Source organism: Tachysurus fulvidraco, chromosome 7, assembly GCF_022655615.1.
Source record: "Tachysurus fulvidraco isolate hzauxx_2018 chromosome 7, HZAU_PFXX_2.0, whole genome shotgun sequence".
Classification (NCBI taxonomy): Eukaryota; Metazoa; Chordata; class Actinopteri; order Siluriformes; family Bagridae; genus Tachysurus; species Tachysurus fulvidraco.
Window position 1 is genome coordinate 4,513,612 of NC_062524.1, and position 21,782 is coordinate 4,535,393.

Below are 21,782 nucleotides of genomic sequence, written 5' to 3' on the forward strand. Positions count from 1 at the left end.
GTGGGCAGGTTGTATTACTAACAAATAAAAAATATTGACTATTGCACCTTTCCCTCGTTAACAACTCACCATAATTATATTCCCTGCTTCATATCTATAAGTGCTGCATTATCAGGACTGTCAGTCATCACCTCATCTGTATGTTACACACTACTGCTGCTGTATATTGTACAAAAGCACAAAACTGCACAATATTGTTATTTGCACTCTCACACTTTATGTACCGATCTGTCATATATTGTTTCGTCTCGCCTAGTCTGTCTAGTCTGTTTCGTCTCGCCTAGTCTGTCTAGTCTGTCTCGTCTCGCCTAGTCTGTCTAGTCTGTCTCGTCTCGCCTAGTCTGTCTAGTCTGTCTCGTCTCGCCTAGTCTGTCTAGTCTGTCTCGTCTCGCCTAGTCTGTCTCGTCTCGCCTGTCGTGTCTAGTCTCGCCTGTCGTGTCTAGTCTCGCCTGTCGTGTCTAGTCTCGCCTGTCGTGTCTAGTCTCGCCTGTCGTGTCTAGTCTCGCCTGTCGTGTCTAGTCTCGCCTGTCGTGTCTAGTCTCGCCTGTCGTGTCTCGTCTCGCCTAGTCTGTCTCGTCTCGCCTGTCGTGTCTAGTCTCGCCTGTCGTGTCTAGTCTCGCCTGTCGTGTCTAGTCTCGCCTGTCGTGTCTAGTCTCGCCTAGTCTGTCTCGTCTCGCCTGTCGTGTCTAGTCTCGCCTGTCGTGTCTAGTCTCGCCTGTCGTGTCTAGTCTCGCCTGTCGTGTCTAGTCTCGCCTGTCGTGTCTAGTCTCGCCTGTCGTGTCTAGTCTCGCCTGTCGTGTCTAGTCTCGCCTGTCGTGTCTAGTCTCGCCTGTCGTGTCTAGTCTCGCCTGTCGTGTCTCGCCTCTTCTGTCGTGTCTCGCCTCGTCTGTCGTGTCTCGCCTCGTCTGTCGTGTCTCGCCTCGTCTGTCGTGTCTCGCCTCGTCTGTCGTGTCTCGCCTCGTCTGTCGTGTCTCGCCTCGTCTGTCGTGTCTCGCCTCGTCTGTCGTGTCTCGCCTCGTCTGTCGTGTCTCGTCTGTTGTGTCTCGTACAGTCCAAGCTAAATGTATAGTATAGTGTTATTTATGTCTGTACTTTTCAGTCACCAACAGCTGGAACCAAATTCCTCGTGTGTGTCGACACACTTGGCCAATGAACCGGATTCTGAATCTGATTCTTAATGCGCGCGCGGGCGTGAGAGAGAGAGAGAGTGTGTGTGTGTGTGTGTGTGTGTGTGTGTGTGTGTGTGTGTCTGGGTTAACAGGTTAGGACACATGCCTCGATAGGGTTAGAAAGTGTTGCAGACAAACCCCTTAAAACGCGTGTGAATAAGAAACCGTGCAGTTTTCAGTAAACTCTCCTGTCAACACTCATTACACTAAAGCATTATGAAAGCTGAGTTTATTAGTGAATTACACCTGAGTGAGTCCCCCAGTGTATAAACTACTCCTGTAAGACTTTTATATAAAACCTACAGCAGACACAGAGCTTAATATTTACAAATATAAAGTAATCGATTCGCTATGATTCACAGCTCTGACTCTTAGCTTCACTCAGCTAGCGTGAAGAGAAGGGGGGAAAAAAGCAAAGTCCTCACAGGAAAACCGGATTTCTTCCGTTTTTAAACATCCCCTGTGTTTCCAAACAACATTAAAACAACCTGGCTGACGTTTGTCTACAATCTAAACGCCTTTAGACGTAAAACGAGCTCAGACTTACCCATTATTATGTTGACGTACCCGAGTCGCCTCAGTAACCGAGTCTCTCACACCGACATTCCGACTCACGGCAACTCCTCGATTCCTCACAGCGCATTTACGTAAACAGCGTAACGTACGTCCCCCTCCCTCAGAGTCAACGCATCAGGTTACGTAGATGAAGTCGCGAATAGCCGCAGAGAACAAGACAATGTCTCGCGATATTTCCTCAAGTCACGCCAAAAATGTGTTTATTTGATTTTTTTCAGGTTTTTTTTTCGCTGATCCACTCAGACATAAAAAGCTAAATCACCTGTATAAATCTTTTTTTATTTTATTTTAAATAAAGCTTCAGTAAAACTGCTTTTAGTAAAACTGCTATAGAACAAAATACTTCAGACTACTGTACATTTAACGTTTAGTAAAAACTTAAGGTCCAAGGAACATATCTGATAATATATTTATAATATTTTAATGTCTCAGTTTTATTCACGCAACGCTTAATCTGAAAATAAACCCCCCCTGTTCTCACATGTTACATTGCTTCCATCTGTTGGTCAAATCTCAATATGACATGTGAGTCTTCAATAACAGAATTCGGGCGTTGTAATATGTTCATAACACGTATGTGTACTTATATAGTTCAAATATGAGGAGAACCAATCACTGATCACATTGTTCCCAACAACCAATCACTGATAACAATTGTTCCCAACAAACAATCACTGATCACCATTGTTCCCAAAAACTAGTCACTGATCACCATTGTTCCCAAAAAACAATCACTGGTCACATTGTTCCCAACAACCAATCACTGATCACAATTGTTCCCAACAACCAATCACTGATCACCATTGTTCCCAACAACTAGTCACTGATCACCATTGTTCCCAAAAACCAATCACTGATCACTATTGTTCCCAACAACCAATCACTGATCACCATTGTTCCCAACAACCAATCACTGATCACCATTGTTACCAACAACCAATCACTGATCACCATTGTTCCCAAAAACCAATCACTGATCAATATTGTTCCCAACATCTAGTCACTAATCACTATTGTTCCAAACAACTAGTCACTAATCACCGCTGTTCCCAACAACCAATCACTGATCACCATTGTTCCCAACAACTAAACACTATTCACTATTTCCGATAACTGATCATCACATTCCCAATATTCATCAATAGATATCGCTGATCAACAATGACCCAAACAACCAATCACTGATTATTTATCACTGAATAAAACAAGAAGGGAAAACAAAACACATTCAGAGTGGTGAAGTTTATATGTTACGTTATACTGAAATAACTAAATCTGTCTGAATGAGCTAACACTGGCTGTTGACTAGCCAACGGCTGCAATCTAATCTATCGTTATCTGACTAGCTAGGACATGACCTAAATACTTATACTGGGAATGTATTAAACATTGTATTTTAAGCGTTTCACATCCTTTTAAAAAAACTAGCTGTGTGAGGAGCAAAGTAAAAACTTATTTTTATTTGTTCGACCACGCGTAAAGCACATTTCTCATCAAATCCGATGTGAATGTGAGTATTTGAGGGGTGAAGTTAGATGTGAATTTTTTACATTTTGCATCTTCTTTACTTTTATCAGAATATAAGCCTTAATATATATATATATATATATATATATATCTACCATATATATATATATATATATATATATATATATATATATATATTGGTTATATTCTTTTTGGCAAATCTTACCCCTAACAAAAAAAATGAAACGAAAGAAAGCCAAATTTAGATTTAGTGGTATGTACAATTCACGATTTTATTTTTTAATTAAATGTAGTCCTAAAGGGGGCGTGGTTTCATATTCCTAAAATGGGGCGTGGTTTCTTGTTACTCAAAGGGGGCGTGGTTTCTTATTCATAAAATGGGGTGTGGTTTCTTGTTGCTAAAAGGGTCGTCTATCCAGAGGGGGCGTGGTTTGTTTCAGAGCTATAGGAAGTAGTTCGCTTCCTGATTACTTTCGTCCTTTACGCGCAATGTTATACCACTTAAATGTTATACAGCACTCTGTTGAACAACACTGGGGCGTGAAGTGATGCCGTTATTAGCAGAATCCGATCATTTTCTTCTTCTTCTTCTTAAACTTTTTCCGGGTTTCCCTTTGAGACCCAGACTTGGGCTGGTTAAGTATCCTGTAGAGGAATGAAGGAAAGAATGACGCATAATTAGGAACACGTTGGTGCCACTGGTCGCCATGGACAGCCCCATGTTCCCCAGATACTCGTGGCTGGATTTCACGTTCACGGTGGTCGGTGTGTGTACATACGTGTTTGATGTTGGTTCGGATCTCTGGCTCGCGCAGGAGTTTTTCCACAGGGGGGATTTGTTTTGGTTCGGATTGTGGCTCGGGTTCATGCTCACGTCATCCCTGATCGTCCAGATGTTCAGCTGGTTCTGGCTTAAATATGACCTGGAGCTGAAAACCTTCCAAACAACACACAAGCATATGATTCTTTTCGGCAATGCAAGACGCCTGAGACTGACGTGTTTCCTTCACGTGTTTCAGCTCGGCTTCTTGTGCAGGTAAACACGCACGCGCTGTTTGGTGTGTAAACATAAAGGAGGATAAAAATCGTGTGATGCTTTTACACTTTATTTTAGTTTCACTTTGTGGAATGATCCTTTTTTTTAAATGTATATCGTATCTCATCTACCCGATGTTTCGCTTCACTTCCTTTTTTTCCCTTCCTTTTTTCTTCATTTAACCTTAAGATGAAAGAAAACCTGGTTAAAGTTTTATATTCCACTAAAAAACACCTTTACGTTTATAATCTGATCTCCTTCTAAAACATTTCTGTCTACTTGTAAAGAATGAAATGACTGATTTATCAGATTCATAAGTGGTAAAAGTCACTCTGGTTGTCATCATTCATCGTCATCATCATCATCATCATCATCATCATCTGGGCATGTGATAACCTAGTGCTTAAGGTGTTGGGCTACCAATCAGAAGGTTGTGAGATTAATCCCATTTCCACCAAGCTGCCACTGTTGGGCCCCTGAGTAAGGCCCTTAACCCTCAATTGCTCAGTTGTATAAACATGAGATAATGTAAGTCACTCTGGATATAAGGGCATCTGTTAAATGCTGGAAATGTAAATCATCATCATCATCATCTTAGAACAGAGCGAATGAATCAGTGATTATTTCCTCACTGATGATGAGCAGAGGAGTGATAATGAGGATCGATGACGACAACCAGAGTGACTTTTACCTTTTGATATATATATATATATTCTTCTAAAACATCGCTATGTATTTTAAAGAATGAAATGACTTTGATTGGTCAGATTCATAACCCGGGGTTGTAGTCATTGTTCCTCATTTTCACGTCTCTGCTCATCATCGGTGAGGAAACGATCACTGATTCATTTGCTCTGTTCTATACTGGCTACATGTCTTTGTATTAATGTCATACATTTTCCCATTTAACATTTAAAAACCTCTCCTGCTGCCTGGACAGTGTATGTATGTGATCATCTCGGTTTTGATGATGATGTTGATGATGATACTCAGCGGACATTCTGAGTATCTGATGATAAACTGAATAAATTTGTCATTATCCTTATATATAACACACTGCTAGCTTACACGGTGTTCGACATTTATGTAGATTGTCTGTTTTTAACACCACCCTTGTTAAACTGGCTACTTATCTGATAGCTTGAATCTAATCTAATCTAATCTAATCTTAACTAACATGAAGATGTCAAGCTGAGTTAGGCATATTAAAGTACAGGGTGTCCCATGAATCACAGTATTAATGTGTAGTTGTAGTTAATGGGTGTTATCATTGACCACAACGTATCACAACGAGAAAGGTCGGACAAATCCAAACGATTTTACTCCTAGCAATTCAAAGGCTATGTGGAAATTAGAACTGATGCACATACAGTATGTGTCAGAGCATCACTGAGGCACGCGACACCGTTAGCTGTGTGATTGTTATTATAGTTGTGTATTGGGACAAATAGTGGACACGTCGAGCATGTTATGTAAGTTAAAGCCTTTGTTAGTCTTTTATTCCCCCCTTCGTGTCGTACTTCATGCCGTACTTATAGGACGTGATATTGGCAGAAATCCATTTTGTTTTGTGCTTTTTAACAGCCGTAACACGTGCTGTGGTTTCCCGGACCAGCTTCACAGCTCTTTTTAGCTGCTATCTCCGAGGTTTATAACAGAAATCTGCTGAATATGTTATAACAGCTGCCATAATGTGTGTGATAACATGAAGTAACTCTAAGGGAAGAACTAAAATACGTTATGTGTCCGTTGTTGTATCGTGGCATGTTGCAGTGGTGTAAAAGGGGATAAAACTTCCAGAAGTGTTTTTATATGAAAATAATCCGCTATTCTTTCTTCGACTCTTTATTTTATTACAATTCCTGTCTAGTTTGCTTGAGATTAAATAACTAGAGATGCCATCACTCCTAAGATGGTCTACAAATGGTATTTAACCATTTTAAACCGTTGCCTGTGTCCCGTGTTTCTTTTGTGAGATGTAATTCTGCCTGTTATTGTTATTTTTAAGGATTAAAGCTAAAATCTTAGCCATTTCTCTGCTCTTTATCCTCAGGCAGGTGTCAGCAATCTGGCAGGGTTTCTGTGTGTGGTGGCGAGGAGAACAGGGTTCGGAGTACGCCGCCTACCTGACCCATGACCTCAGCATGCTGCGCCTGATCGAGACGTTCTGCGAGAGCACGCCACAGCTCTCGTTCATGATCTACATCATGATCAACAACAATCACGCCAGAATCGTCCAGTGTGAGTAACCACTTCCTTTCCAAGCTTCCTGAAATTCGGCTACGCTTGTCGTAGTGTAGAGTGCATCCTGAGAAAATACACTTTACTGCTGATTTTAGCTGTTACATCACGACGCTGGTGATTGGTCAGAAGGCGTCAATACGATTTGATGTCTGTGTGCTGTTTGTAATATGTTACGGTTGCCATAGTAACTACGTACTCGGTGAAGTATAATCGTTGCTGTTTATATTGGCTTTTAAACTGAAATGTTTGTCCAGTTCACAGGAAGAGAGCGAGAGAAAAAAAGATAGGATGCTGAGAGGATGATGGTTTAGAGCTGATATAAGTAATGAGAGGAATTCCATATTAAACATAGTGATAAACAGATAATAAGTATATTAATATACTTATATATTAATATACTGGAATGTAATCAATCCACAATCACATCATGGCATCTTGTTGTTTATTTTTTTCCTTCTAAATAAAGATCCGATGTTTCTCTCGTGCAGATGTGAGCGTGATCGCGTCTACCATTTCGATAGCATGGATGGTGGTGGACTACCATCGCGCGCTGCGTTTCTTCCTACCTGAGAAGTCCAACCAGACATGGCTGTCCTCTGCTATCTACTTCCTGTGGAACCTGTTCCTGATTGGCCCACGCGTGGCGTGCGTGTCCCTCTTCACCTCCGTCATGTCCTGTTATGTTTTTGTTCACTTCCTCTTGCTTTGGCTTGTGTTTATGGTCTGGGCCTCTCTGCAGGGCACCAGTTTCATGGACAGTAAAGCTGGAGAATGGCTGTACCGAGCCACTGTAAGCCTCATCTGGTACTTCAGCTGGTTTAATGTGGTGGAAGGAAGAACCAGGGTCAGGAGCGCCATCTACCACTGGTTTATCATGACCGACAGCGCAATCCTAATGGTCACATGGTGGTGCTACAGAGATCAGGAAGCGAGTCAGTCCTATTCGCTTATCCTCCTTATCCTCATTCCGCTTTCTTATCTGATAGGGCTGTTGGTTAAAATGCTCTATTACTGCTGCTTTCACCCCAAGCTGGGGCAGACCCAGGGCTTGAAGAAGGTTTCAGACGTGCCTGACGGTCTGGCGGAACTGGGTATGGCTTTAGAGACGGACTCTTTCAGACCTGTGATGTTAAACAAGAGGATGGCCAGACACGCTGCTAACTTTTACAGGGACGCAGGGACACGCTCGAAGGGACCACAGGACACTGGGGTCATCTGAGGACCAGAGAATGAAATTGCACTTTCATCATGTACCAAAAATTAAGCTGGGCGGTTTTTCAAACAGCTTTTGTGGGTTAGTCCAAGATTAACCGTGTTGGAAACCAAGCACATGCATGTGTTGGGACAAAAGAAAAAAAAACTTTAATGCTAGCTTTAACCATCATAAATAGATTTCAATTATCCCAAAAGTTTACCTGCGACAAGCGCCGAGGTGGAGACGCTAACGTATTATTGTGACGGATTCCTCTTAACTGACGTTTAACATCTCGCTGTTTCAAACCTCCTGCTGGATGTGTGTACAGCATACACACACATCCTGATACACACGCATCCTGATACACACGCATCCTGATATCACAGCACCATTAACTCCTCTAATCGGAATGAGAGAGAACAGAGAGTTTTTCCTGGAACAGCATGTACTTAACTGGTTTATTTCTTGCCTATCGAATATCCAGCAATCAGCACAGCCTCAGTCTTGTACCCGATTCCCGAGTACAGAGTCAGTATCAGTCAGATTTCGTCCAGAATTCAGCACTCTACACTTTATTAGCTACAACCAAAGCTTCATTTCAAACCCTTTACTACGGTTACAAAAGATGTCAGACTGGAGCTCATGTCTGGTGTCATGACATGTTTACATTTCTGTTTGATTAGAAAATGTTGTACTAGAATTTGCATGAATGTTATGAATTCTGTAAAATGCTTTCATTTCGAGTGTAATGCGCGATACCTCAGTCTGTTTCACACGTCCTTATGACCCACCCAGCTCAGGACCATGTGTGGGATTAGCGATTTAATTATATATATATATACTGTAAAATATGTATAAAAAGATTCAAGAATGTACGTTTCAAGCTTCTCTGTCCTTTCCATGTGAAGCAGTGAAACTGATCTCTGTTCAAAGCCATACTCTAATCAGTTTGTTTATTTATTACACATCTATTTTTTTTGTTACACGGTTGGTACGCGTTAAAGGATGGTGTTCATGTTCATGATGTTCAGTGGCGTTAGACTTTAATGGTGTTAGACTTTATAACTCTGAGGAGTTTGTGGCTTTACAGTCAGGGAATGAAATAAAATGTTAGAGTAATTGGCAATAAAAAAAATGGTGTCGTTTATAAGCAGTCGCATTGTTGTTGAGAGGAAAAAACACAAAATATGTTCGATTTCATTCTATTCTGTTTGTGTAAGATTTAAAATGTAAATGTAATACAGTACAAATAATCTGTAATAGCACATGCTGCCTGTTTAAATACTGTGTGTGAGTGTGTGTGTGAGGTGAGTGTGAATGCGCGTGTGTGTGTGTGTGTGTGTGTGTGTGTGCATGAGTGTGTGAATGAGGTGAGTGTGTGAGTGTGCATGAGTGTGCATGAGTGTGCGTGTGCATGAGTGTGTGAGTGAGGTGAGTGTGTGAGTGTGAATGCGTGTGTGTGTGTGTGTGTGTATGAGTGTGCGTGTGTGTGAGTGTGCATGAGTGTGTGAGTGTGCATGAGTGTGTGAGTGAGGTGAGTGTGTGAGTGTGAATGCGTGTGTGTGTGTGCATGAGTGTGCGTGTGTGCGCGCGTATGTGTGAGTGAGTGAGTGTGAATGCGTGTGTGAGTGAGTGAGTGTGAGTGTGTGTGCCTGTGAGTGAATGTGTGTGTGTGTGAGTCAGTGTGTGTGTGTGTGTGTGTGTGTGTGTGTTCTGAACTGCTTCCTCTTCAAATTTCCCTCATATGATCTTATACATTTCAGTCCTTCAGTGTTTATGCATTAAGCTCATTGTGCAGCAGTTCTGTGGTTTTATCTCTTGAGGAATATCTATATAAAAAATAAACAAATGTCCTTCACCACACAGTGTGTATGATTGTATGCGTCATTAGTGCATTTCCAGTTCTGTTCCATATAAACATGAACAATACAATAAAACTACAGTGTTACTTTACGTTAAATTCTTTCTTCTGGTTGGTCATTTACAGGTTTCTATAGCAACAGCTCATACAATTTGACTTTGTACTGTTTACTGTCCACATACCGTTATGCTTTGTTGGGTTTCACTGAACGTTTTTGGAAAAAGTCTCCTGGAATCACACACAGGAAAATCTCGGTGAAATGACACGCTGCATCATTTTAAGCTTATTAACTGATTATTGGAGGAATAAAACACTTAGGACTAGGGTTGCAGGGGTGTGTGTGTGGGGGGGTGGTGGTGGTGGTTTCCGGTACATTTCCGGAAACTTTCCATAGGAACTTAATCTGGGGAATTTTGGAAATATTCCAAATTGGAAATTTAGAGGAATTTATTGGAATTTATAGGAATTATTTGGAAATATAGGGAAATTTATATAAACTATATCATATACAAACCTAAATAAACATTTTGTTTGGTCATGAGCAGACATGCATGCAGGGTAATACACATTTTAAAAGCAAGTGACAGAGGAATGCAGGGTACAAATTCATTAAATTGCATTAAATCTTGTTGTTTTAAACAAAATTATGTTTCAAGATTTTAATTAACTACATTTAAGTTCCATGTTACAGGCATTTTTTTAAAAATTCAGTTTATTCCCATATATTCCCGTTAATTCCCATATATTCCAGTTAATTCCCATATATTCCCGTTAATTCCCATATTCCGTTAATTCCCATATATTCCAGTTAATTCCCATATTCCGTTAATTCCCATATATTCCCGTTAATTCCCATATTCCGTTAATTCCCATATATTCCCGTTAATTCCCATATTCCGTTAATTCCCATATTCCGTTAATTCCCATATATTCCCGTTAATTCCCATATATTCCCGTTAATTCCCATATTCCGTTAATTCCCATATATTCCCGTTAATTCCCATATTCCGTTAATTCCCATGGAAAGTTTCCAGCCTTGAAAATTCCCGGAATTTTGCAACCCTACTTAGGACTAAGTTTCCTTGGTGGTATCAGTAACTTTAACTCTTTATACCATCTCATTTAATCTCCTACATCAGCAGGAATGTAAATGAGTCCTAAGTGTAATGTATGTATTTAATACATTGAATAGTCAGCCTATCTGCTGCCACACGGGGGCGCTATAATTTCAACATAACCGATGTGTAAGTAAAGGTTGCAGCAATTTCAGGTGTAAAAATGATGGATAGAATACGATACGATCCTCTGTACTGGTGTGATAGACGCCACTCTTTTATGCTAGAAGTCCGACCGGATGTTGTTGAGTCACACACTGAGTCGGGGAGGTCAACAACAGGGAGGAAGTGCACATCAATTATGTGTAACGTAACGGTTTCCCTTCCGCATGCGTGTGAATGCACGTGGAGATAAAGTCTTGAGCTAAGAGGGATGCTGCGCAATCTGCACTCGAAGCTCTACTGTACTGTATGTAGTGAAAAGACAGTCAAAATGGCGTAAATGTAAACGTTAACGATTCCAAAATGTCCATCATTCCCTTGACTGAAGAGCGGCGACTGAGCAGAGGCCTGACGCCATCCCAGGGGTGTTCAGGATGTGTTGGAGCTGAATCAGTGTGTGACTGCAATAAGGGAGGTTTGGTGAATCACTGCTCCTAGATTGCATTACGCTCCGCACGCTCTACAGAGAAGCACAGGCACGCGCATTTTACTTTTTACTTTTACTTCAAATACTTAAGTACATTAAATATCAGAAAATTACTTTTGATACTTAAGTACAGTAAATATCAGATACTTTAAGACTTTTACTTGAGTAATATTCTAAAAGGTAACTTTCACTTCTACCAAAGTCTTTATCTAGTACGATACTTGTACTTTTACTCAAGTATTGCTTTCTAGTACTTTATACAACACTGTGGATCTGTAGGACAGTGTTTAATATGTAATATTTCTTCATGGGATGGTCGATATTTCTTCAGCTTTTACACCATGTGATATTCATACACAGACATCTCGAGTTGTTGTTATTGATGTTCAGTTAATCAGCTTCTGTAAGAGCTTCTCTGAGAGCTTCAACTAATCCCAGGAATTCTGGATGTGAAGCAGGTATACAACATGGATGGGGCACCAGAAACAAACACAAACGCAAGCTGACATAATGGTATGTTTTGGGGATTTTTCAGAGGCTAAAGGAAGCCAAAGAACCCAATAGAAACCCATATGGAAACCAGAAGAACATGCAAAACATCAGACTAAATCCCAATATCGCACCAGGTACCCTGGAGCTGTGACTCTGCATCATTACCCATCATTCCACTTTGTTATTCATTATAATCAGCACAGGTTTAGATCGCACACAAACGTACACATGATGCCTTCAGTTCTGTTGTCTCATGTCAGCGACGTGCTCGATCATGACATGTTCAGCTCAGACCACACGGACACTATCGAAGTCAGCTGATCCTGCTGAAAAGTTTACTTCCTGTTGTTGTGGCTAGCTTGACAGCACTGCCTCTGATGAATGACCCCAAGCCTCGAGGTTCAGTTACATTATCCTTTTTTTGTGGAAAGAAGTATCTATACGGTTCTCCTTATTCCTCATAGTAAATAAATTATCCAGCTTTATTTAGATCTTTATTAGTCTGCTGTTAGTGTTAAAGGTCAAACTAGAGCAATTAAGCACTTCTGATCAGCAGAGGGTCAGATATAACAATTGTGTGAGACTGGAACCTTTGGCAAGAGATGGTCTTCTCTCCATGAAGCTTCTGAACTGCTCAAGCTCGATCCATTTCTGGAGGCCAGAATTCATTTAGAAAAAAATCCAAAATCTGAGTCAAAACTAAGTCGAGTCTCAGGATCTGACCAGATGATGGTGACATCTGAAGAATAATCGATCTTGAAGATAAGGATGGAAACATGGAAATGGTAGATATTAGAGTATGTGAGTGAATGAACAGATTTTATATAGTATACAGATGGGAAGAAAGATCTGATGGTCATATATGTTTATATACGTATTTATAGAACGGAAATATCTTTATCTCCAAATCATTGTTTCTAGACATATTATGATATTGGTGTCCATAAAATTAAGAGACAGGTACAAAAAGTAACGATACAGCTATTTTAATCCTCAACACTAAGAGTGTCTAAAACAAGCTGTTTGTAAATATTAGGTTGTCACATGTCAGTCCAATGCTTGGAAATTCACACAGATTTGTAAGGTTTAAGGCTATGGTTATACTGTAGGCTACCACAGTTCCTCTAAGATCAGGTGATACGTAAGGCCAAATATATGTGGACACCTGACCATCACACTCATCCGTGTGGTTTTTCCTCAAGCTGTTGGAAGCCACAAAGTTGGAAGCAATTCTCTAGATCAATTGTCTAGAATTTGGTTGTACTAAGATTCCCAAACACTGATCCAGCATGACAATGCTCTTGTGTGTACAGTAGTACATGGTGTGGAGCTTAAAGGTGGGGTCTCCGTTGTCTGAGAAATGCTTCAGAAAACTGCGTCGGGCCGCCAAACAAAACAAAAACAAAACAAACGTGTAGCCAATGAGCAGAAAGGGGCGTGTCTTGTCAATATGGGCGGAGAGAGTGTTCAGTGCGCATGTGTGACATTAGCAGAAAGCGGTTTTAACATTGACATTGTAGATAAAAACAAAGAAAAAAAACGAAGAAAGGCTTACGATAAGGCAAGAAGCATAGGACTAACAGAATACGGCTTTCTATCAATTAAAGTTCAGAATATTAAATCAATCAATACCAGGGGCGGTTCTAGCCCTTTTTTAGGGTGGCTTCAGCCCCCTGTCTGTGATCTCAGCCACACTAAAACTATAAGTATAATTTTTACTTTCATAAATAAACAATCAAAATTACATTAAATGCAGGACATGTTGTCGATGGGAAAGAAATTTATTTATCAGTTTGATCCAAGAGCGATTTTTTTTTACTTTGCTTTTACGTGCTGCATTCATTGGACACACTGTTTGTACAGAACGCACACATACATGAACTGATCTGATTCAAGACTGGCATCATTACATCATGCATAAAATTTTGGTGTCCACTTTTGCCATTTAATAATACCATAACTTTTGGCTTACTATGTTGTCATATAATATATAATATAAAACTCTTCTTCTTTTAAATTCTCACTGAGGGCTAAAACCCCTAAAGATAAAATCCTAGAACCGTCCCTGCTCAATACACTTATGTGCGTTACTGCAAGTCTTTGTGCCTGAAACATGTGCACACGCTCCAAGTCTCCTGTTTCCATGTTATCGGCAGCAACGTTACGACCTTGGCTTTCAAACAACGGAGACCCCACCTTTAAGTTTGGACTGGAAGAACTGGAGTGTCCTGCACTGAGCTCTGACTCTGATTCAACCGTTCTGAACACCTTTGGGATGAACTGGAACTGAAGTCTCATCAACATCCAATGTCTGGTCTCACTAATGTTCTTATGTATGAATGACTGAACACAAGTCCAAACAGCCACGCTCTAACATCTAGTAGAAAACTTTGAGAAGAGAAGAGACGAGAAGAGAAAAGGAGAATAAGCTGAAATAAAACTTATAGAGAATCATCCCCAGATGTGTGAACATTTGGATTAAGGGGACAGACCAAAAGCTTTGCAGATAGAGATCAGTACAGGAAGATACAAGCTTTATTCATATATCAGCTGGAAGCACCTTTAAAAGCACAGTGTAAACATCTTCATAGACAAAACCTAAAGGTGCAAATGCTGTCTGCTGGACTTTACCACTTCTGCAACAAAAAATTTCAAACATTCTTAAAAATAAACCAAATCATGCCATAAAAGAACCATTTTCTCTCCACACAGAACATTCTGGCTACTTTTTTTTTTTTTTACCATAAATTTCTTTTTATCTAATACAATAAACATTTTGTGCCATGGTTCTTCATTGTTTTTCAACTTTATTCATGATTCACGGAACCATTCCAGTACACCCATGGGCGTAAATTTCTCAGGAGCAAGTTTTTAAGGGGGACGACACAAATAATACAGTCAAATTGTACTCATAAAGACACGTCCCCACAGTGAAAAATTTTGCTTTTTTATCATTATTATTGTAGCATGGAGACTGTGTCATTATGTGACGTGACATACGGCTAGGTATGGTGACCCATACTCAGAATTTGTTCTCTGCATTTAACCCATCCGAAGTGCGCACACACACAGCAGTGAACACACACCCGGAGCAGTGGGCAGCCATTTATGCTGCGGCGCCCGGGGAGCAGTTGGGGGTGTTGGTGCCTTGCTCAAGGGTACCTCAGTCGTGGCCGGTCCGAGACTCGAACCCACAACCTTTGGGTTACGAACCAGACTCTCTAACCATTAGGCCACATCTGGTTATTTTCAAAGTTTTTCTCAGGTTGAAATTTTCCTTTTCTCCGTCATTTTATCTAATCTATGACACTGCAAGGCAAGTTTATTTATACTGTAGCACATTTCATACACAATGGTAATTCAAAGTGCTTTACATAAAGAAAGAAAAACTATCATAAAAAATAATCACAACAATAAAAACAAATAATTAAAAAAGGTTTGAAAGTTTATTTTAAATTAATTAAGACACTTAAGAACAGAATAAAAATACTGTGAGGTCAGTTCGGACGTAGCACAGTGATAATTTAGTAAATGCACAGCTAAACAATATGCTAATTGTGGCTAATTGTGTAATAAGTTAACATGATGCCAAGTCGTGCCAAATAAAACAATGCATGGTAAACGGCTTTGGCGTGTTAGTTGCAGTGCATTATACAACAAACTATTGTAAACAAGCTAACGTTAACTAGCTATTGTAAACAAGCTAACGTAAACAAGCTATTGTAAACAAGCTAACGTAAACAAGCTATTGTAAACAAGCTAACGTAAACTAGTTAAGTAAGATTTTAATCACTAATATAGCAGATTCATGGAAAATTACATCAGTAATCAGCATTTTTGCCACAACTAATTTATGAATGAGTCTGCATCAACTACATTAAAGAGAATCGCTTTATTTAAAGTGAATAAAAGCCACTACTTAATGGGGTTCAACATTAACTGAGCCACAGCCACACACCTGACTCGTGTGTACAGAGTAGGTGAGATGAACTGGGAAAGGAGGCAGTGGGTCAAACCACTGTGAGAAAAGGGGGGGAGCTCAACTGTTTCTAAATGCATTTTTTGCGTTTTTCTTTCTTTTCTACTTACACAATTATTTAGGTATACGTACATAAATCTCTCACAATAGAGAGTGCGATATTTTTTAAATATTTTTTGCGGGGATATTTAAAAAATAATCGCACTCTCTATCGCACTCCCCTTCCTCACAGTGGTTTGACCCACTGCTTGCTTTCCCAGTACATCTCGCCTACTCTGCACACATGAGTCAGGTGTGCGGCTCAATTAATGTTGAGCTCCATTAAGTAGGGGATTTTATTCACTTTAAATAAAGCGATTCTCTTTAATGTATTGATGCAGACTCATTAAAAAATGCTGATTACCGATGTAATTTTCGATGAATATGCTATATTAGTGATTAGGGATTTACGCCCATGAGTACACCAGAGGTTCTATAGGGCGGTTTCCCAGACAGGGATTAAATAAAGTCAGAACTAGCCTAATTCTTCTTAAATTAATTCAGAATTTTTTTTTTAAAAAAAGGCTTTTTAAGACACTACTTAAGTTGAGATTTATTAGTTGTATATTAGAGAGTGACAGACTAAGCTAAATTAGGACTAACAGGCTACTCTTTGTGAAGCCTGATTATATTAATGACTAGAACATAGTGATTACCTGAGGAAACTTCAAAAACCAGGGATGGAATCTTAAAACATATTAGCATTGTGTGGAACTGGAGTAAATCATTAAACCAAACAATGGACAAAGGTAAAAGGAAACGTTCAAAAAATTTCTGTGAATTTGAAAAACATTTATTGAAGCACATTGTGTCAAACCACCCAATTATTGAGAAGAAACAGCATGATTCATCAACAGAAAGCAAGAAAAAGATTTTGCCTGGAGTAAAATTTGTACTGAATGAAAAAGTAAGCCAAAGGACAGTCCAGCAACTTCAGGTAAGAGTGTATTTATTAGGTTTTCCCACTTTTACAAATCAGTCCTTTAAAGTTTGTTTTGTGTTGCACACACAGTGGGACCTAAATATATCTGTAATTCAGAAATTAAAGAAACCGTATAATAATTACTAACATTATTTTCAAAATTGTCATCTTTCCAAGATCCTCTGGAAAAACATAAAGATTAAATTAAAGAATACAATTGCTGCTGCTCGTATGGGATCATTTCAAGACTGGTGGTGGACCCCCGGAAAGACCAGTGACGGATGACATGGGAGACTTGTTGAGTGCCCTTATTGATAGCCAGCAAACCCAGGAAGGTATCCCAGATGATGACCATATGGACAGTTCAGATGGGGCACCTGTCCAATCTTCATTTGGTAGGCAACATATATGTAACGATGTCCGTCATCTCTTATGTCCCCAAAACAAAAATAAGCAAAGAACTCAACTCGAGTATTGTTGTCTGATGCATCATCAATACAATGTTTTTCAGATGGCCATGTAAGCTTGGAGGGCCAGAGAGAGGGTACATGTCAGCCCACTACATCTGAGGCAGCCAGGAGGGGAGATGGTGTCGCTAATCTGGGCCGAAAGACCAAGAGACAGACCATACATGAGAAACTGCCCATGGACTATCATGAGCACAAATTAAAGTATTTAAAAGAAGAACATGAAATAAATGATGAAAATCCTTCATATTGAGTTGGCTTTGAAGGAGGAGGAGGAGGAGAGAAACCTGAAGCAGCAACAAATGTTGTCCAGTTCTGGGTTCTGAAATTTCCTTTGCTTAAATAAAAATAATCTTGAAACCAATACAGGGCAACTGTTGTCATAATTCATTGTCTTTGTGAAAAATGCTGCAAAGCAAAAACATCTCTGTAGGCTAGTCCATATCTGTCTTTGTTGGCTACAACAATGGGAATATCTGTCAAACTGTCATCTTTCATTTCAGGATCTGGCCAGCCATGTTGTTTAATGTAATTGTGAAGCACTGCTGCAGCAATTATCACAATACAGCATCTTCTTGGTTCACAGCGCAGTGTGCATCTGAGACACTGGAAACGACTCTTCCATACACCAAACATGCGCTCCACTATACCTCTAGTGCGGATGTGTGCTTGGTTGTACCCCTGTTGCTCTGGTGTGACTGCATGAAGATACGGGATGAACAAGAAGTTGTTCTGTGCATACCCACTGTCACCAAGTATGATTCCACTATATTGTCCTCTTTCCAAATGAGCATACAAAGAGGAATTTTGGAAAATCCTTGAGTCATGAGTTGCACCTTTCCAGCGTGCAACAATGTTGGAGAACTGCATAGTTGGAGTGCACACACCTTACACATTTATTGAGAACCGGTTTTTACGATTCCCGTACTCTTCAGCATCTGGTGTAGAGGGACGCTTTATGGGAATATGACACCCATCGATGCAGTCAATGACTCCAGGGAAATTGGCATATTCATAGAACTGCACCTTGTAGATGGCTTGGGTAGCAGCATCAGGGAACTTGATGTAGTCATCTTTTAGTTTACATATAGCATTGCAGACTTTGTGGACTATTTTGCACACGGTTCACTCACACCACACAAATCTCCTGTTTCACGATAGAATGTTCCACATGCCAAAAACCTCAAGGTAATCAGAATTTGTAAGGAAGGAGGGATAGGCCTTCCCCTTAAAGAGTGAGATGAAAGCCTTGGTTCAAGCAAAATAATTATGTCAGCTACATTTTGTTTGTACATATGAAAACGGTCACGAAAGTGAATTTCATCAAACTCATTCAGTGGGTTGCTCCTGTCTATAATTGCCCACTGATCTGGTCTTGGTGGTACCCTTTCATCATCATTAAAATAGTCCAAGTAATCCATTTTCTTCGTTTGCTGATGTCAACCTGAAGGCCAAAATCAGTTAATCTGAAATTAAACCTGCCTCTGGCCAGGTTTAAATTATGCCATCACTTAAACCTAGACTACCTCTGATCGTTCTTTAGGAAATCTGACTATTTTAAACCATGTCTGAGAAATTCTTTTTCAATTAATCCAGTTTAAATGTGCATTTAATTCCAAGATTAGTGTTAATCCCTGTCTGGGAAACCACCCCATAGAGTATTAAAAGATTGTTTATGGCACAAATTGGCTCTTTTAAGAATCATTTACTGAGAGGTTCTTTGAGGAACCAACAGTGATTCTTCTATGGCATAACTTCAAAAAATATTTCTTCCTCATACAGCATCATACACTCTTTAACCATACAAACTTTACAAAGAAGCATTCATTCATTCATTTTCTACCGCTTATCTGAACTACCTCGGGTCATGGGGAGCAGGCGTCTCAGGCGTCATCGGGCATCGAGGCAGGATACACCCTGGACGGAGTGCCAACCCATCACAGGGCACACACACACTCTCATTCACTCACACACTCACACACTACGGACAATTTTCCAGAGATGCCAATCAACCTACCATGCATGTCTTTGGACCGGGGGAGGAAACCGGAATACCCGGAGGAAACCCCCGAGGCACAGGGAGAAAAAGCAAACTCCACACACAAGGCGGAGGCGGGAATCGAACCCCGACCCTGGAGGTGTGAGGCAAATGTGCTAACCACTAAGCCACCGAGCCCCCCCACAAAGAAGCATTAAGAACCCTAATTTCTAAGAGTACGTGATTAACACGATTTTTGTCTGAAGGTGTTCAATATCATGTTCGATTTGCTTGTATCCTCATGCCGCTGCCTGTGGCTTGAAGACAGACATTTCTTTTTGGTCCCGTGCCTCAGGCGTCGTCGCTTCTTCGCTGTCCTTGATTCTTCTCTTTTGGAATGTGGCAGCAAATGTCTGGGCTGTCGTATCCTTTCACCAAGAGCAGAAATACTTCTCCATGGGATTGTTTTTTATTTTTAATACTCAGTTCCTCGATGCTGCTGCAGGCCTTCAGCTGGCTCTGGTACACGGAATCCTCTGAAAAAATGGACAGCGATAATGAAGTGAAGCTTATCAATGTGCTACATGTCTTGCAGCTTGGAGTCTTCTACAGGTTGTTGACTAGTTTAGTTGCCAGACCTGTTAATCCTGTGCTAAATCATTTCCGTTTTTACTCTCATTGATTTTTAGGGTGCAACAAAGGGCGGGACTTACAAGAAAAAAACGGCTTTGCTTTCATTTCACACTCCAAAGCAAATCTGCGCTCGGTGTCTCAGAAACCGTCCCAGCTTGTACCATGGAGGAAGGATTTCCTTTTCAATCGACGTTCCCAGATGTCGCCATTTCGTTCCTATCTCTGATCTTTTTTCTCCTGGATCTGGCGCTGGACCTGTGGGCCGTCTTAGGGCTTTATAACGAAGGGAGATACATCTCCATGGGACTGTTGATATTTCTTCTGGTTGGTGCTTCCATTCTAACGCAGATCTTCAGCTGGATCTGGTACTCTGATAAGAGATTTGACAGTAGACCCTGGTTACTTGCCTGGGTGCACATCTTCCAGCTCGGACTCTTCTTCAGGTTTGCGCTTTTATTGTTCTGCTATGAAACTAAGTTAAATGATTGGCAGGGATTGTTCAAGGCTAATCAAACAGAACTACAGACACCCTTACAGGTTTATTTGATCTTTGTCATGCTGGAACAGTGTTTGCGAATCTTAGTTCTTAGGGAAATTTAAAGCTTCAGCAAACAAAGACATTCTAGATGATCATGTGCTTCCATGTGAGTTTAAGAAAGAGGCACATGAGGGTGTGATGGTCAAGTGTTCACGTACCTTTGGCCATATAGATTTGTTTTGCCATTTAATTATGATCATTTTTGTAAAAAAAAATATTTTATTGTTATTTCCTTGTCTCACCTGAAGGTTTGCAGAGTTAATCATGACCACAATTCGCGGTCATAAACAGCATGACCTTTTCAAGAAGGGGGTCACGGTTTACCTGAACCACGATCTCAGCATGCTACGTCTGTTCGAGGCATTCTCTGAAAATGCTCCACAGCTCGTGTTCATGATAGCGCTCACTGTGGAGATGGAGGACCTGCAGCTCTTTAAAGGTCAGAAAAAAAAAGAATCTCAATGTGTCAGACCTTTTGGCTTGGATTTTGAATCGGATGGTCAATGTTCTCCTTTTCTTTATTTTCAGTTGCTAAGATCGTCGGTTCTCTTTCCTCCCTCTCCTTCACCGTGTTGTCTTACCATCGCAGTATGCGTGAGTTCATCCCTGAGAAGCTTAAGATGGGATGGTCTTCCTTTGTCCTCTACTTCCTGTGGAACTTGTTCCTGATTGGCCCGCGTGTGGTGAGCATGTCGCTCTTTACCTTGGCACTGCCCTGCTACATCGCCGCTCACTTCCTGTCCCTGTGGACGCTGCTGGTCCTCTGGGCCTGGTGGCAGAAGACAGACTTCATGGACAGTAGAGCTGGAGAATGGCTGTACCGAGCCACTGTAGGCATCATCTGGTACTTCAGCTGGTTTAACATTGTGAGCGGAAGCACCAGACACAAAGCAGTCATCTATCACGTGGTCATGTTGATGGACACCATGCTGCTGTTAGGATTATGGTGGTGGAAGAGATCTGTGGAATCGGCTCGTCTTAGTCCACTATCTATTGATCCCTACCTGATAATCGCCTTGTTAGTGACCATCTACGTTACAGGAATCCTACTGAAACTGGTTTATTACTGGAAATTTCACCCCAATAAACCAGTTTTAAAGATAAGCGTGGCTGCAGAAGACAAGAACCCAGTTCTGGAACCTCAGGGACCAATAATGGTAGCAGCACATATGGATATCGAGTTGGACTCGGGCGAGACACCAGAATCTTCACCTTCATCCACTGTTACACCTCCGACGCAGAGGAATCTCACAGGCATCCACAAAAGAATGAAAATCATGGCTGAGAATTTCTACAACTAATCTGGAGATTAGGATTTTTATTTATTTACATAATGTATATATCCTGTAAATAGACGATATGCCAAAGTTCCTGCATGTACACTGTATGTTCTAGCACTAAGTTATATTTTATTACAGTTCATAAACGGGTCCGTGTTCTTTCCATATACCGCCTTGTTTT

General features: G+C 40.6%; 3 protein-coding genes and 1 long non-coding RNA gene across 7 annotated transcripts in view; 3 read left to right on the top strand and 1 right to left on the bottom strand.

Annotated features, from left to right (window-relative positions):
- The window catches only part of septin7a (septin 7a), a 34,757-nt gene extending 32,887 nt beyond the window's left edge, over positions 1 to 1,870 (bottom strand). For 2 of the 4 annotated variants that reach the window (XM_047816170.1, XM_027177950.2), the window contains exon 1: positions 1,717 to 1,868. In XM_047816170.1, coding sequence (XP_047672126.1) covers positions 1,717 to 1,720 — 4 coding nt within the window. In that variant the 5' untranslated portion in view covers positions 1,721 to 1,868. Of the gene's footprint in view, positions 1 to 154; positions 157 to 1,529; positions 1,532 to 1,716 lie in introns of all 4 variants that reach the window. The other 2 variants (XM_047816168.1, XM_047816169.1) reach the window with 2 other exon arrangements.
- Positions 1,871 to 3,664: 1,794 nt separating this feature from the next.
- On the top strand, positions 3,665 to 9,116 carry xkr8.3 (XK related 8, tandem duplicate 3). Its single transcript, XM_027177847.2, has 3 exons — positions 3,665 to 4,269; positions 6,323 to 6,510; positions 7,002 to 9,116. Exons 1-3 carry the CDS (start codon positions 3,941 to 3,943, stop codon positions 7,730 to 7,732), a joined length of 1,248 nt encoding a protein of 415 aa, XP_027033648.2. The 5' UTR covers positions 3,665 to 3,940; the 3' UTR covers positions 7,733 to 9,116.
- A 6,992-nt stretch (positions 9,117 to 16,108) lies between these two features.
- On the top strand, positions 16,109 to 18,462 carry LOC113662824. The gene is made up of 3 exons (XR_003445340.2): positions 16,109 to 16,720; positions 16,883 to 17,100; positions 17,217 to 18,462. It is a non-coding gene; the product is annotated as an uncharacterized LOC113662824 (long non-coding RNA).
- A 1,374-nt stretch (positions 18,463 to 19,836) lies between these two features.
- On the top strand, positions 19,837 to 21,766 carry LOC113662779 (XK-related protein 8-like). Its single transcript, XM_027177875.2, has 3 exons — positions 19,837 to 20,226; positions 20,570 to 20,760; positions 20,850 to 21,766. The coding sequence occupies exons 1-3, from the start codon at positions 19,946 to 19,948 to the stop codon at positions 21,620 to 21,622; spliced, it is 1,245 nt and encodes a 414-aa protein (XP_027033676.1). The 5' UTR covers positions 19,837 to 19,945; the 3' UTR covers positions 21,623 to 21,766.
- The last annotated feature ends 16 nt before the right edge of the window (positions 21,767 to 21,782 follow it).